At 37.0% G+C, this 18,017-nt stretch overlaps 1 protein-coding gene and 1 long non-coding RNA gene across 2 annotated transcripts in view; one reads left to right on the top strand and one right to left on the bottom strand.

The window, feature by feature from the left end:
- Positions 1–17,467, top strand: part of LOC134798105 (putative phosphatidate phosphatase) — a 108,024-nt gene extending 90,557 nt beyond the window's left edge. Inside the window, exons 4-6 of the mRNA XM_063770445.1 lie at positions 14,451–14,615; positions 15,503–15,679; positions 17,231–17,467. Coding sequence (XP_063626515.1) covers positions 14,451–14,615; positions 15,503–15,679; positions 17,231–17,347 — 459 coding nt within the window. The 3' untranslated portion in view covers positions 17,348–17,467. The remainder of the gene's footprint in view (positions 1–14,450; positions 14,616–15,502; positions 15,680–17,230) is intronic.
- On the bottom strand, positions 17,223–18,017 carry LOC134798129 (uncharacterized). The gene is made up of 2 exons (XR_010145153.1): positions 17,521–18,017; positions 17,223–17,468 (listed from the first exon to the last, which is right to left on the bottom strand). It is a non-coding gene; the product is annotated as an uncharacterized LOC134798129 (long non-coding RNA).

Genomic DNA, 18,017 nt, shown 5'->3' with positions numbered 1-18,017 from the left:
TGTATGTATGCCATCTTTCTTAAGTCGATTCGTATTAATAAAATCATAAAATGCTTGCATCGTCGTCTTTCCCATCGCACTATTTCTTTCCAGTCTCATCAGTTAATAATGAGCATAGATTTACAGCTGTCCAGCCAATAGTGTTAAATGTCATTGGTCGACACCGCCACTCTAATTGACAGTGACAGGCCTACTGCCGCTATTACCCTTGTTGACAAAGCAGCGCGACGCAAACATTACTGTTTGGATTGTTGACTTACTAATAACCCTACATATCCTTATAAGATGGCGAATGAAAATCAACTTTATCTGTATACATTTAGAGCATGTTTTAGAAAGTAGCATGTTGGGTGGATAATCCTTTTTGAAAGAACTTGCGGTTTCAATTGCATTTGTAAGGAATTTCAGAAAGGTGCTACTTTGTTGTGAATTGGACGGCTATAGAATGTTTGTGGATTGAGCTTAACAACTTGTGTGGCAATTGGAGTAATAACAAGATATTTTCCGTCTGTTTTCAAGCTGGTTTTGTTAGTGTTAAGTCCGTTAAAGTCTGACTATATGGATGTTTTACTATATTCGGTGGGATGACTGCGATCAGCGCCGTATTTGGGCATTTTCATTTTAACGTGCACTTTAAAGCGCGACTTAACTCGTGTTTCAGTAAAGTCTAACCGTTACATTCCTGACAAAATGTATGAAAAAAAAAATGAAAAAAGTTTATTGTATAGAATTAAACATACAGTAAATCACGTCCCTGTGTCCTGATCTAGGAAACCCTGTGTTACAGGACCCAGTTTCGTTATGGAATTTGACATTGACCGTCAGTTTTGTAACGATTGCTAACCGGCCGTTAAAGGTGCACAGTTAAGTGAAAATGCCCATTTACAGCCAGCTACTCAAACATATTCAATAGGGCCTATATTGGTGGGATTCGACGCTTGATCTCCTTCGCTTAATTGTTCTTAATTGTTGTTGTTTATAAGTCACTAGTCTGGCAATTTCCTGAATTGGTTCTGCAGCAGGATTGCTGGAGCGCGAAACTCTTTTCACTTCCTACTCTGTTCATCTACGTTGCCAAACGTTTTGTCCCTGCAGCAAAACAACTAGCCAGCTTAACGCTCGATCAATTGATGAGTGCAATTTTGAATGCATTGAAACTTGCTTATTTTAGAGTACGTACAGTGAGCTGAGAAACTGCATGGAGAAATTATGAATGAATTCATTGATAAAATCGCCATGCACTTTTGCGGCTGATGATACTCAATAAAGTTTTCAGTAGACGAATCGAAATTAAACACGCTTCTAAAATAAATGTCCATGAATGATAAAGTGCAGTTGTTAGACTAACACGGAAGCTTTCTCGTAACCCTCGTACTACTGTAGAGCATCGTTTCACTAGTTGTATTTTCTTTACCAAGATATTTACAAAGTGAGCCATAAACATTAATCGAATATAAACAGACTGTTTTAATTAACTGAGACAGTAGGTAGTAGGTACCTATATACATACTTTAAAAGTGTAAGGTGTAGTGATCATTATAGTAGCTTACCAAGAAAATCCTGTAAGCAATATTTTTCTAATAAGCCGTTTGAAAATGCTTTGATGCTTCAAAATGTGCGCACATTTTATTAAAGAACTCCATAGTTAGTTCAAGGGCATAACATTAAAGTAGGTAATATGGAAGAGCAGAGCCTTAAAGAAATAAAATACAAATAAAAATAACTTCGTTATTAAACTTATTAACTACAAGAGAAGAAGGGAAACCTAGAATTACTTATCTCAGCCAAATAAAAAGTTATGTGTTGTATGAAGAAATTAAAAGACTGGCACAAGAAAGAAATTATTGGCGATTACTCCACCGACAAGAGCAAAGCTCTTAAGTTATGATGATGATGATTAACTACTTTAGTATTTCATTGTCAGAGTCACGTTGCATGGTGTATAATTAAATGACAATCATCTTCCTTCCAATCTATTTCATATAGACGTAAGCGACACAAACTGTCATAGCCACAGGACCTTTATAAAGTCAGAATGGCAAATTACACGCAATACTGGTAATAAGCACATTAAGTTGCAACAGAGGCTATATAATATATATACAAAGCGGGAAATGTGATACTATGCTTGAATGACAAGTAAACTCGTAGTTATATTTAATGTAATTGTTTTAATGCAAACGCACGTTCTGTGGAATCTTCTGACACGAGCTAATAAGTAAATAACTTAGTACCTGGATTAGACACTCGTATGCCATGTTTAGCGATAGATTATTAAATTACCATTGTGTTGTGGCGGACTTCCGTCAATACTATTTCTTTGTCGCGTCACTATTTTCTATTTTTCAAGCTAATTAGCTACAAAACTAATCTCTACTACTTCTTATTAGTCTTATTACTGATATCTGGTATAATGTTACTTTTGTAAAGTTACCAATAACTACATAGGTTTTATGTTGCGCTCTACTTCTGAAAGAACAAATCTTATTTTAGATTTTAACATTGATATCTACAGTAGATACCACGTCAAAAATGTATCAAAGATTTTTAAGCTAAATATAGCTAAAATTTTGTAAAAAGTGGGCTATGGATGTCTAAGCAGGATTTCTGAGAACGTTTTCGTAAGACGGCTTCGAATTAATTTATGACTTTACTTTTACATGTAGCGTTAAACCTAACACGTAGTTAATATGTTTTAACATAAATATTGCTTTAGCATGTTTGTTAGGCCATTTGTCGCCCTTCCCTAAACCAACACGTCTGAGGGTCTGTAAACATGTTAAAGTGACGCAAACTGGCAATTGCATGAACCTGGACCCTATAACATTGTACAGGGCCATAACGGTCTTCACGCTTCTATATATAGGGACATTCGGTGTTTTCCGTGTTAGTATTTATATTACTTTATGCTGGAATGAAATTCGGAATTTCGATATCTGGAATCGGCGTCAAACATTCCAACGTTAGCCTAAGCATAATATTTTAAGCATAATTTTGATCCTGCGGAAGTCTAGGATAAAAATTTGTGAATATATTAATTCTTTGTTATTCTTTTTCGTTATCCGTACAATGAATAAGGTACGGCTTTTAGCAAGGATATGGACGCAATGGTTTAACTAAACAAAAACAATGCACACCAGTTGTGACATTACGACCTCAACCAAAATCCGTCAAACTAGCAGTTAAAACACAATGTAAGTAAGTCCCTATGACATCAAACGAGTCGTGTTTTCACTCAAAACACGTAACCAAGTCGTGTTTTGTTTCCAGCCAGTATTTTGAAACGCAGCACTCAAATATCACGCACACCACAAGTTTCCACAGAATGGTCGTAAGACTTTAACATGTTACCAGCACATTAGCTTTATTGATTCTGGGACACTGCATTGTACGAATGTAGGTTGCATGGATACATGACCTATGTGGAACTTGCAATAAAAACTCTTACGTAGTTCTACATGGATTTTAGATTTCTAAATAAATAACAGAATCTACCTACATGCACTAGATATAATTTTACCAAGTCATTTTCATTTATAGATAGCATAATACAGTCGCTATAATTGATTCTGAATTCTTAGTTTTCTTGTGCTTCGGCCTTATGCTATGAAAATGGCATTTTAAAAATTAGCATTATAACATCATACGTTAAAAACAAGTCATTGTCTTTCAGATAATTATGATAAAATTCGACATTGTTATGTTAAAAACCCGTTAGACGACTTACTATACCTAAAATGTTAATGAATTATTTACTTAAACGTTAGTACATTATACAAAATGCACATATTATTTAACTGCAATAACAACGCAAAGCGCCGTAGCTAACTCTTTATGTTCAGTTAGCAGCAGAAGTTGCTAAGCGGGCGAAGTGTTCAAAATGATCTTGACACGACTTTATTGTTGAGAGAATAAGAGCGTGTCAAGGTAATTTTGAACACCTCGCCCGCTTAGTAACTTCTGCTGCTGACTGTTGTATCTATGCGCATATATCGTCACAATCACCAAAGTGGCTGTCTACACTATCATTACCAAATTCACATGTCTTTTTCGAGGAACAAAGTTTCCCTTCTACATTTTTAAACAACTCAATTTCTATTCAAACTTCGTTCCTCCATATTCGTTACCGAAATTCTGACGAGTGTTTTGTTTTAAGCAGTGGGTGGCTTATCAATTGTATGTCATTCACACGTCTTGTGACCGCTTTATTACTAAGGTACCATAGTCGTTCTGATCATCAATGGAGCCTTATTGCTTTTTATTCGCGGGCATTGTTCGCTTGTGCGTCAGAGATTCTTTAAAGGCTTGTGCTTAATGCTTATTTGTTTATATAAGTTCGGTTAAATAGTACGTTGTTAAAGTTCCTTACTCTTGTAATAAAATGTGACTGAGAGTCTTATTGATTTCCATAAATTCACTGCTGCTTAGCGAGCAATGTGTTAGATAACCTAATGCCTATTTCAAAACAATTGGTTATAAATTCACCACCAACATTCAACTTTCAATCCATTACCGCAGAACTGCAGGAATATAGTGACATAACTTTGTAAATATCGGACAGCAGACTGACATATGCCATTCACTTTTAACGACTGAAAGTTACGACTTCACGGGCCCTTTAACTAGTGTTCCCTTATACTACGTTTCCTGAAATTACCACTTTTCTTCCGTGGTTAATTTACTCTAGAAGTTAATCGTTAACTTATGGGCATTTAGAATTCAAATCATGTTTAATATACGTGTTTACATGGAGCTCTAAGGTGGCAAAATGCAATGCTAATAAGGGCATTAAAACACAATTACCTTTAAGTAGACACACCATCCTGATTGAAAATTAGTGCAAGTATACGGTGTACCGTTTTAGTTTTCTAAGTTTATTTATTTTAATCGAGGCTCGGCATTGTCACTTCAATGTAATATGAAGCAATACCTCGTTATGATACTTTCCAAACTCATTCCGACAAATGATGCTTTCTCTCACCAGTCCACCCATTTTACGAGAACATTATGGTCCAAGGGCCCTAACCGAAAGCATCAAACGCTCTTTGAATAGTGTCCACTATAAATTAGATAGTAAACTCGGTAAGTATCGCCGTGACCGTCGCCGTAAAATTTGCATTTACGAGTGTGTTCGTTACATTATCTCGGTATGATTCCGTAATTGGATTTATCTAAGATCTAGAACCTGTTTCCCGTCTATTACGTGTCAGGAACGTGTTCCAGCAATCTAGTGAGAGACAGACATCTCGTCTTATACTGTACACATTTACGTTGCAAACTTGCTTGAACGCTCTGAGGTGTATTAAAAGTGCCACAATATTTTCTCAGTTCGTTGCGCTTGTCGGTAAATGCGACGTCAGTTTTTATATCTTTTGACGTTTTTATTTGCTTATGGAGCTGTAATTACCGTTCGGATTTCTTGTTTTATAAACTTTAACTATTTGTGGAAATGACAGCTTAAAGATTTTATATCTAGAGCCTATTATCAACGACTTTAAATTAACTTGAAATTGTAATTAGCATCATCCGTTTAAATTATGTCCTTAGAAATTGTTTATCCTTATGACTATTAAGTGGTAGTGGTTAGTGGTTATGTTAATTTTATATTATCTCTGTGACTTATTTAGAATCGCATGCCGTTAAAATAATGTTGTCCAAGCATATCTTTATCAAAATTAATAAACTGGAAAGCGCAAATCACGATGATCTTTCACCTTCGCACTCGCATTGTCTTCTCAATCTTCACCATCTACTCTAAAATCAACCCTTTCTTCACATATTAGAGTTGAAAGTTCCTTAATGTCGTATTATTACATCTAATGCGGTTTACCACGGTCTAGCACGAGCTTAATAAAACCGATCGGATCGCAATCTTCTTGTACCTATCTCATATCTGGGATTCTTGCTGGGCCCTCGGAGAATCAATTTAACAGGACCATGCTGATAGCTACGGCTACGGAATCTGATATGAAATCTGGAAGATCTTTGGAATTTAACGCCTTAAGTGGTGCTTAGGCGGCTTTAATGCTTTGTTAGTTGACTTTTATTTCTTTATTGTAATGTATCGTAATGTACGGGTGTTTTTAGAGTTTTGTTTTCTTATTATCTAATGAAAGTCAATGCATCTTATTATTGAGCGTCTATTCTATGTTTTGAACTGTAATGATAGGCAGTACATTTTTCTCACAATATTTTATTACCTTCTAAACCGATAAAATTTGAGTTTCCAACTTTCAAATCGGTAAAATTAAGTTAAAGCTCAACATACAAGCGGTCAATTTACGAAATCTAATGGCTATGTAGTTATAGTTATAGTACCTACTGGCTATAGTACCATAAAACGGTGTCCTTATTTAGATTAAGGGCCTATTAGTACCTACAAGTTTAATTAGACCCCGTTAACGTTTTTACTGTCTCCCGCAGCATGGGGTTCATTCGGCAACCTGAGAATTGGAAAGAAAGAGTGACCCAGAGAAGAAAGTAAATACATCTGGGTCCTATTTTGTCTGTTGTCTGTTCATTTGGTAAATATCAAATGATATTTCGAACATGATTTCCGAAATATTCATCGGCACGAGCGGGCGCAAATCTCGTTTACAAACCTCAATCGCGCCTTATCATTAGACCAGGGGTCTCTAAACTTTTTTACCTGAGGGCCATATTGCCCCTCAAAAACTTTCGCGCGGGCCACCGTCGGTTTTTGCGCCGGGGGAGGGTGTCTGGTTGCTGCTGTTAGGAACAGTTCCACTTTCAATGAATGCTGAACCCCTGGAGCCTGGCTCCCGCGGGCCGGACAGTAGGCACTCGCTTTGGGTGTCGGCGGGCCAGTTTGGAGACCCCTGCATTAGACCATCAACACTCATAGGGCTTTCAGTGTGAAGAGTTCTCAAGTATTTTATGGGCAAGTTTGAAATGCATCAACACGTGCATGTATGCACCCTTATTTTATCGCCAATTTTTTTGCAGAATTTTGTTATACAGAAAATTATTCATAAAATAATCGAATCGCACATTTTTGTTACAATTAATTCTGTTTCTTCGATTATTCATTTCAAAGAAACATATTTTGTAACTTGATTAAAATTTAGAATATTTATTCAAAGATTTTTAAATAAAATAAAAGACTGACTGTAGAATTATTATTCATTGAATATTATTTGTGCGACACTACAGTTCACAGAATATTAATTTTAACAATTATTATTTTACAAAATTACCTTTCACATACTCGTAGTATTCATTAATATTGCTAAAAAAGGAGTTTGGGTTACTTTAGAGCTGCAACTTCTAAGAAAACGAACCCTTGCTGGAAAAGTGGGTTAGGTTAGGTTAGAACTGCGACCCCCAAGAAAACGAACGGTTGCCAGAAATGTGGGTTAGGTTAGGTTTAGGGATTGCAATCCGGTCCGGCGGATCCGGTAATCCGGCCGGATCCGGCACTTTTTAGGAGGTACCGGATCCGGTTAAAATCACCGGATCCGGACCGGATCCGGGAAAATAGAAAAAAAGACCGCACACAGCACCCACTGTGCGTTTTAGGTGAGATAAAGGCGACGGATGGAAAAAAGAAGTTAAACAGAATAAAGAACGAATGAAAAAGTCAAAAGATTTAGTAAAATAAGAACATATTTAATATGACGATGATTGAACAGAAGAGGATTTCCTCTTCTTTCATTTTGGTGGCACAAATCGGCACAATACGACGATTACTTATATACTTAGAAGTAAGCATTAAAGGATGGAGATGTTATGGAAGGCATTTGTAACGACCGGTCTGGCCTAGTGGGTAGTGACCATTCAGTGACCCTGCCTATGAAGCCGATGGTCCTGGGTTTGAATCCCGGTAAGGTTATTTATTTGTGCGATGAACAAAGATATTTGTTCCTGAGTCATGGGTGTTTTCTATGTATATAAGCATGTATTTATCGATCTATGTACTATACGTATATATCGTCGCCTAGTAGTACTACCTAGAGCTAGTACCCATAGTACAAGCTTTGCTTGGTTTGGGGCTATGACTAGGTCGATCTGTATAAGATTGTCCCCAAATATTTATTCATGAATTATTTAATTATTTGTGATTTAGGCTATAAAACTATGTACACGGATAAAAAATGAAAGCAAGATAATATTGAAGCGCATTTTATATAATTTTGGTTAAAAGTAAAATATCTTGTTATTAGAATGGACATCAGAGTTATAAAATAATTCCATCAAATAACAGTTACGATAACTTGTCCTTTCAAGGAGTTCTCCAATTCCCATCCCATAATTATCCCATTAACAGGCTTTGGAATCTAATCAAACTTATAATTTTATTGTAAACGTAAATTAGAGCAGAAATTAATAAATGACTTAGATTTCAAGTTTTATTTTTAAATTGAGATTGACATTGTGACACTTTTTAATACTTAGTTTTATTTTATTTAGTGTGCTCGAGAAACTGAAAACGTGAAAAATAGAGATACTAATCCTAAAAATACGTGTGATACCTCATTATATTCGTCATGATGCCTAGAAAAATGTATTCGAAGCGTGTATTAGCACACAAAAAATATCAAAAGTTATAAACAAAAAAAGTAGATATTTTTTATTTCCCCAATATCTCAAAAAGTATTAATATTTAAGAAACCAAAATTAATATTATAAAAGAGGAGGATATTTCCTATAAAACATTCCATACTTTCAGAACCGTATCTCACGTATTTTTAGGATTAGTATCTCTATTTTTCGCCGTTTTCAGTTTCTCGAGTACACTATGTTAAAAAGTTATGTCTTGTTAACTTTAAATTGTTGTTTTATGAATACATTTGTAAAAATACCCTTTGTTTCTCATATAACGCATAAAACTTGAAAAATGTCATTTAATTAACTTTAATATCCTTATACCTAACCGGATCCGGTCCGGCCGGATCCGGCCGGATCCGGCCGGATTGGAGCCAATATCCGGCCGGATCCGGCCGGATTGAAAATCAATCCGGTTTGCAATCCCTAGTTAGGTTAGAACTGCGACCCCCAAGAAAACGATCTGTTGCCAGAAAAGTGGGTTAGGTTAGGTTAGAACTGCGACCGCCATAAAAACGAACTTTATCCATAAAAGTGGGTTAGGTTAGGTTAGAACTGCGACCCCTAAGAAAACGAAATGTTGCCAGAAAAGTGGGTTAGGTGAGAACGGCAACCCCTAAAAACTAATTCCTTCCAGATAGGGATTGCAAACCGGATTGATTTTCAATCCGGCCGGATCCGGCCGGATATTGGCCTCAATCCGGCCGGATCCGGCCGGACCGGATCCGGTTAGGTATAAGGATATTAAAGTTAATTAAATGACATATTTTTCAAGTTTTATGCGTTATATGAGAAACAAAGGGTATTTTTACAAATGTATTCATAAAACAACAATTTGAAGTTAAAAGAAATAATGTTTTAACAATAAAATAAAAGTAAGTATTAAAAAGTGTCACATAGTCAATCTCAATTTAATTTTACTATATTTAATCATTCACATTGTGCTCAAATTTATACGTTTACAATAAAAATAAAAATTTGATTAGATTCCAAAGCCTGTTAATGGGATAATTATGGGATGGGAAATGGAACTCCTTGAAAGGACAAGTTTTCGTAGCTGTTCTTTGATGGAATTATTTGTAACGCTGACATCCATTCTAGTAACAAGATATTTTACTTTTAACCAGAATTGTATGAAATGCGCCCCAATATTATCTTGCTTTCATTTTTTATCCGTGAAAATAGTTTTATAGCCTAAATCACAAATAAATAAATAATTCAAAAATAAATATTTGGGGACAATTTTATACAGATCGACCTACTCGTAGCCCCAAACCAAGCAAAGCTTGTAATATGGGTACTAGCTAGCTCTAGGTAGTACTACTACGCGACGATATATATACGTATAGTATATTGATAAATACATGCTTATATACGTAGAAAACACCCATAACTCAGGCACAAATATCTATGTTCATCACACAAATAAATGCCCTTACCTGTATTCAAACCCAGGACCATCGGCTTCATAGGCAGGGTCACTGAATGGTCACTCACTAGGCCAGACCGGTCGTTACAAATGCCTTCCATGGCATCTCCGTCCTTTAATGTTTACTTCTAATTATTTAAGTAATCGTCGTATCGTGCCGATTCGTGCCACCAACATAAAAGAAGAGGAAAGCCTCTTCTGTTCTCAATCATCGTCATATTAAATATCTTCTTATTTTACTAAATTTGGATTTTTTCATTCGTTCTTTATTCTGTTTAACTTCTTTCTTCTATCCGTCGCCTTTATCTCACCTAAAACGCGCAGTGGGTGCTGCGTGCGGTCTTTTTTTCTATTTTCCCGGATCCGGTCCGGATCCGGTGATTTCAACCGGATCCGGTAAGCTCCTAAAAAGTGCCGGATCCGGCCGGATTACCGGATCCGCCGGACCGGATTGCAATCCCTACTTCCAGAGAAGCAGATTGCGTTAAATTAACGACTAAATAAATAAAATTCGACTAAATGACTATTCTGTATATTAAATTTTGGTGAACCGTATTTATAAGAAGTGACTTTTCTACAGCTCGATGATTCTGTGAAATGAAATTACATGAACAAATTGTTCTTGAAACAAAACTAATGTTTTAAATTTTTGGTGAAACATAACTAATCCGAAGTAAAATTATTTGAAGTAAATATTCTATGTAAAGATTATTTTGCGATTTGAAATTACTTGAAAAATTTTCTGTGAAACGAAAATCTGCAGAAAAATTGACGGCAAAATAAAGGTAAACCGCATCGACACATTCAAAGCCACGATGACTATTTAACAAGCTCATGTCATTAGATGCAGGCCGCGTCTGTGGCCAATGGCCAATAAACTCCAGCGCAGCTCCTTGAATTTAAAACCAGATCCACCGAATTATACTCCTAACACCAAGTGCCTCAAGTCCATTATTGAAGTATACGATTTTATTTCTTATTTCCAGTAGCATTGAGCAATAAATGGCGTAAACTTAAAATGGATGTGTTATTTTGACTATCAGACGTAGAATGTGCCCCGAATTGTATAAAAGGACTGTCTCAGATGAAAATTAATGGTAGTTACAACCTTCTTCAAAACAGTCCATGTACTCTGTTGACGCATCATGACTTGAAACTTGAGTGGCGCTTGAATTTTCTTTATTCGGCGCTACTTTTGAGTTTCACTGTAAACAAAATCCATAAAAACTTGTATACCGCTACCGTTCACGACCTAAACGTGATTATATACCGTTAAAGCCCGTTCTCGCTAAATAATCTGCATTTCATTTTTGCGTTTATGTCTCACACCTCACGCGCACACATTAATTTAATGCTCCATAACCTTTTATTACTTGAACACTGTAATATCGCATTTTACGCACATTCAACCATGCTACAGGTATGATTAAGGTTAACAGTTCAGATAGACCTTAAATCGATGCATTTATATTTATTTTTGCACGGATCGATCCTACTGGGTGCTATTCAAAAAGCTTGCTGCGTCGGCGAGTTGATTGCTGGAAATAACCAATACTTATTTAAAAAATCTCCGATTACGCAATTATACGTATAGTTCCTATTCGTTTAGCCTACGGATTAATCGCGATTGACAGTCTCACGTGATTGACAACCGCGTTTGTCCATTTACAATCCCAATTATCAATATCAATCGCAGTTACGTGCTTTTTAAAGGCGATTGTCAGAAATTCCGATTGACGTCCATATAAATATTGACATGCGCTAAAGAACGGTCCGATTGATGTATTCCCTATGTCAGTGTCAATCGGTTCTTATTGTTTCATTTTTGTAAATTGGACATAATTGAAGAACGATATAAAAAATAACTGATTGAAATCGCATTAATCGCACCTATTTTAATCAGGATTGTCCTTAAACTTAATGACAATTACAATTGAACGTTTTAGGGATCTTGGGGGGTCATGTTAAGCTGGTTTTGTCAAGCACTTGCCTCGCTTGAGCCGGAAGAATACACGGACACAAAATAACTTAGTAGCCGCTGGCTAAAGTAGTACCAACAGAAACAATCTTAACTAATCATGAGTAGACCTTATGCCTTTGCAATAAAGTTTAGGAATGGTCAGTCAACAGTGTAGACGTATTTCAATCGATAAGTGAGCGATAATGTAGTAATCGGTGTACGGAGAGCGAAAGTTAAATATGGGAGGCTTTGCGTAAACTATCGATAATGAGTGGCATTAGGCTTTCCACAGTATCGATGATTGCGATTGATGATTGGTGTGGCTTTGCGTAAACTATCGATAATGAGTGGCATTAGGCTTTCCACAGTATCGATGATTGCGATTGATGATTGGTGTCGATTTACGTGATATGTGGTTGATGGAGAATTATGTCGTTAGTGGTGGCTTAATAGGAAGTCGGTTATTTTGTAAACCTACTTGAAAATTAAGTCGCGAGTTTGAACTGTGGAAGCATTTTGTGTTGAGCTGTGGTGTGGTGATTAAGTATGTGTATTACCTATATCCTAAGTTAATGATGAGATAAGTTACTTATATGACCTATTAGAGCTATAAACTATGAGCGATGAAGATAAAGATAGGTAGTTTAGTAGGCATATGTACCTATTACAATTCGCTTATGAACGTCTAATAAAGCTGTGGTGTGTTGCATTAGTATTATTTTCAAAGGATCTAAAAAAAATTACGATTTTGCTAAAAAAAATACACTTCAGAAATGGAAATTTCATTACAGCAGGCTCATGACACATATGTTATGAAAAGCGTAAATATGTGTTAAACTCTTTTCCAAAACATGATACCAGTTTTATTTTAGCTGGTCGACGAAGAACAGATTTTTTATTCGGTCTATTTTCACCAAATCCTCACAACACATTATTATTCAAAAATATTGCATCTATATCTATACCCTTGCAAGGCTCCCGCCCTTCGGCGCCGCCTCTCTTTCCATAATCACTAAATTACCTCTGTTTTAACATGCAAAACTGGAAAAATAAATATATCCCGTTTACTGCCAAGTTGCCAACGAGTCGGTATAACCGCCAATTTGGTACGCGATTAACGATTAACGCAAAAAATTCAAAAACCGGTCTCGAAGCTGAACCACTTGATTGGATGATTGACGTGCCCTTTTATAGTGTAGAAATTAATTCAGGACATGCCGATAATGGTATGTTATTGATACTGTAAACAAAATTATGGTCTGGTAAGACTTGCTATTTTATTTGTAGGTATCTGTGGGAATAATGTCCTAGGGCGTGATTAAAATTGTCTTTATTTATATTATAAAATGGGACTTACATTATAACAGGAAAGAGATGCTAAGTTTATGGGGCGAACCTGATTGCTTGAAACATTATTTTAGTCACTTGGGTGTAAACTGCTAAAAACAAGATTAATAATCAAATCATACGAATTAAACCGAACGGTTATAATTAAGAATCCTGAAGACACCGGATATAAGAGACAGTAAATAACTTTAGAGCAATCGATATCTCGAAGCACTAACACTTAAACAGTTTTATCACCTTAGATTGTATCCCATTTCCATCAGCATACTTCAATGTCTATAAACTTATCTGGATAACTTAAGCTGACTTAAGATACGTGTCAAGTTTCTCTGCCGTAAAGCTCAGAATCTCAGATTTACTGAGTCTATCTAAAAGCATTGTAGTGTTATTTCCACTCGGCTCGCTAAAACCTGGCTTCGTGTCTCCTCGAGTCAGTTTCCACGCAGATTTGCAGCAGCTTTAAGTCATAAACATAAACATTAAGACTGGCATATTAGCGTGAAAAAATACGCTTGCCTTTACGTCGAGGCAATTCCATTTAACATTTGTGCTTTCAGGCAAAATATACCAATGCATCCGTTGCCAGAAAGGCGCTACCGACATTAACAATTTAATTGCATATCGACCTTAAATGCTACTGATATAGTGGCGTTTTTTCTCTGAATACTATGTATTTTTACCACAGGTATTACAGTTTTTATGTACGGTAAATTTATCGTTGCCTTATTGCGTTGGGAAAGGCAAATGTCAAACCGGCATTTAAGCCTCAGGGAGCGATGCCATCGCTCAAGAAAGATTGTTTTTGAGTGCAAAAATATTAATTGGCTGACAATTTACGACTGTCTTGTAATGGATCAGTTCTGAGAATTGATTTTTACTTGAGTGTTTTACTTACTGTCCTGTCCATATGTTCGTGTTTTGTTGAAAATAATGACAAGAAGTGACATACAGATAACAGATACACAGAGTACCTACAAATGGAGTTCAAATTATAATAACTGTAATCAAATAGAGTCAATTTGTACTTTAAAGTTGTTAAACAACAATGTCATGCCTACCCGATTAATACTTCAATTCGTCCCCATATTGCAATCATTAGAACAGTGTTTTTTTTTACTTGATAATTTATTTTTATCAATCTTGTTCCAGGTCTGCCGGCCGAACATAAACTGCACCGCGCCCGAGAACAAATGGCGGTACATCGTAGACTTCGAATGTCTTCGCACGGACGAGCCCAAACTAATCAAGGAGATGCGGCTCTCGTTCCCTAGCGGCCATTCTTCTTTCTCCGCGTACACTATGCTGTATTTCTCGGTAAGTTTAAACTGGCGAGCGAGAACAAATGGTGATACATCGTGGACTTGGAGTGTCTCCGCACGGACGAGCCCAAACTCATCAAGGAGATGCGTCTCTCGTTCCCTAGCGGCCATTCTTCCTTCTCCGCGTACACTATGCTGTATTTCTCGGTAAGTATAAACTTGCGAGTGAGTACAAGTGGCGGTACATCGTGGACTTCGAATGTCCTCGCACGGACGAGCCCAAACTCATCAAGGAGATGTGTCTTTCGTTTCCTAGCGGCCATTCTTCCTTCTCCGCGTACACTACGCTGTATTTCTCGGTAAGTTTAAACTGGCGAGAGGAAACAAATGATGGTATATCGTGGACTTCGAATGTCTTCGCACGGACGAACCCAAGCTCATTAAGAATATGCGGCTCTCGTTCCCTAGCGGGCATTCTTCCTTCTCCGCGTATACCGTATAGGTACTATGTTGTATTTCTCAGTAATTATAATTATTTGAAATTTTCGTTTGCCTGTCCCCTAACAACTGAAGGGTATTTTCCTAGCGAAAATGGTACCTAATCGGTACAGGTAAATGGGATGGATTACTTTAGAGGTGAAGTCTGCTGGGTTAACATGTTCCCCAAGACCGATCCAAAGTATTATCGTCCGGATAAACTCTTATTCTTCCTTTTAAAGATAGGTACTATCCGCTGTTGGCAATAACTATGTAAAATTACACCTTCTGACGCTGGTCTTAATTTACTGCACCAATTGCTCGTTAGTTAAAAGCAAAACCATATTCCCTTCCTACGCACACTCTGCCTTGGGTATTTCCCGATCATTTGCAATAACATTTGACATCGCATTGCGCTAAAGACTTCTGGAGATCCTTTATATATTAATTTCGTTATTTTTCCAGTTGTACCTCCACAAGCGCTTCACATGGCGTGGCTCCAAGCTGCTCCGTCACGCGATCCAGTTCGTGCTGATCATGCTGGCATGGTACACCGTCATGACACGAGTATCCGACTACAAGCACCACTGGAGCGACGTGATGGCCGGCTTTAGCATCGGCCTGCTGGTGGCCGTGGTTGTTGTAAGTCTTCTTCTTTTCTTCTTCCTCGGTCCCTCATTGCTGAGGATCGCGACCATGTATGCTACGTCTCCACAGTATGCGATCATAAGCCATATGGGTCACGCACTTCATGTTGCCGCCAACCACCCTCTTCACAACATCCCCATCTCGTGGGTGCTTTTCCTCGCGCTGGCTTGCCCTCTATTTAACCCAGGATAATCTGCCTTTCTAAGTCGTAAGAAGAAGACATGAAATCATACAGGATTCTCGAGGGGTTTTACCAAAGAGATTCAAAATAGAGGTGTATTGTCAAAGTAAATTTTGTAGTTACTCACAGTAAATTAAATTTACTGCCATCTTTCGACACAGGATTAAAACTTTTAGAACACCATTTGACTTTGATCCTTGTTCTTTCACGGATACGTGTTAAAATTGTTAAATATCAAACGGTGTCGCCATCTATACGAGTATAGGCCAAGGGCCATCTTTTCGAGCATACATTTTCGTTGGCAAGTTTTTTTCTTAGACTTTTTTTATCTTATACGGAGTTATATAACCTATATATCTTTGTTGAAACTAAACTTATATTAAAACAAATCTAACGATTTGTTTTAGTTACGGTGACAAGCGAATTGTCGCTTCGAAAGCGGAACCCACCAATTTGCGTAGTCTGACACACACTGGACTGGACATTTCATTTGCATTGGCTATAACATGACCTGGCCATTCAATACACGTGAATGTGCGACACAAATTGACCTTAACATTGTGTAGCGACATTGACACCTAATATAACCTGACTGACGACTGATCATACTACCATTTATTTCACTCCCGCTACGACCATGCATGTGTGAGCGAGAAGTTTTACGACCTCGGTCGTCAGTTTGGTTTGCGAATAGTATAGATAGGACAACTTTGTGGTTCAATCAGTAAAATTGACACGACTATTGTTACCGTATTTTGGAGCTAGCGAAAAGCGACCTAAATTACATAGTTAAGCACCTGATGTAATTAGTCTAAAGTTAATTGATTCCATTGTGTTACCACAGTTAAGCCATTTCTATTTAAGTTAGATGCATGAAAGTGTGTTAGCGTATGCTCTAGACTTATAGATACGTGTACGAATTAAGTACAATAAATACAATTTAAATAGTTAATTTTCGTAACACAAATGAATCAATAAGTTAAGACTAAAACTGCGCTTAATTACGTACAAATTTTTTGCAATTCACTCACATAACATTCTTAACTATTTATGTAAGAAGTAGATGATAAAATACGAGTAGGCAGTCTCATGCAGTAGGTTTGTGCATTAAGTACCTATCAAAATATATCTCACATTTTTATCAAAATAAAACAATATTACCAACTAACGCAAAGTCTGTTCAAAAACACGCACGCTACTTCTCTACTACTTACGCCATCTATCGCATATTTTATAAACTAGAACGATCAACTTCGGTGTCAGAGTAAATAATTTTAAATATATGTATAAGTGCAGGTCATTAGTGAACTACATAGCTTCAAGCCATAATGTGATTAACAAACTCGTTTTTCCTTCAATTCCAGTTCACATTCGTGTCAAACCTCCGCAAGACACCACGGAACCGGCAACCCGTTAGCCACCACGACTCTGAGCTGCAGACCAACGGCAACACCCGCTCGGCCTCCGGTTGGCGCGTTTGACAGTCCGACGAAGAGTGACCGCAGCAGCAGGTCATCTCCCACGAGTATTGACCCGCAAGTGTAGCTTAATTGAACTCTCAGCTTGATTACAACGCCATCTGTGTTGGGTACTTGGTACTAGCTTGATTGAACTGTTAATTATAACGCCATCTGTGTTTGGTACTTGGAATTACGTTAACTTTTATTGTTTGTTTACAAATAAAAGGCAAAACCTACTCGACGTCAAACTAAAGTGTGACAGTGAGCGCGTTGGCGTCAAAAGTAAACTTACGAGTATTGAACAACCGATGATTATATTCTTCCACATCAGAAAAAAGAAGGCAGCTATTGATATCAACGCCATCTGTGTTTGATAATCGAAACTACGACGCAACTTAGTCAACCTGAAAGAGAACCAGAACTGTTATGACTTATGAATATACATAGATTACGATATATGATTTGTACTGCGAGGTAACTAAAATGCTTGTTTATGGCTTATTGTAAGTTCATCCTAGATTCAATCTTAGATCTAAGCGGTAGATGGCAGTGCTAAAAAATTATAAGTATGTAGACCTCAGTAAATATGATTTAAATATTGAGTGGATAGTACTATAACAGTAAAAATTATATTGAAAAACCTATACTTATTGGTTTTTTGAACTATTTAGTTTGTCATCTAGATAAGCGG

This window comes from Cydia splendana, chromosome 16 (assembly GCF_910591565.1).
Source record: "Cydia splendana chromosome 16, ilCydSple1.2, whole genome shotgun sequence".
In the NCBI taxonomy this organism is placed as follows: domain Eukaryota; kingdom Metazoa; phylum Arthropoda; class Insecta; order Lepidoptera; family Tortricidae; genus Cydia; species Cydia splendana.
This window is presented reverse-complemented; position numbering and strand designations above follow the sequence as displayed.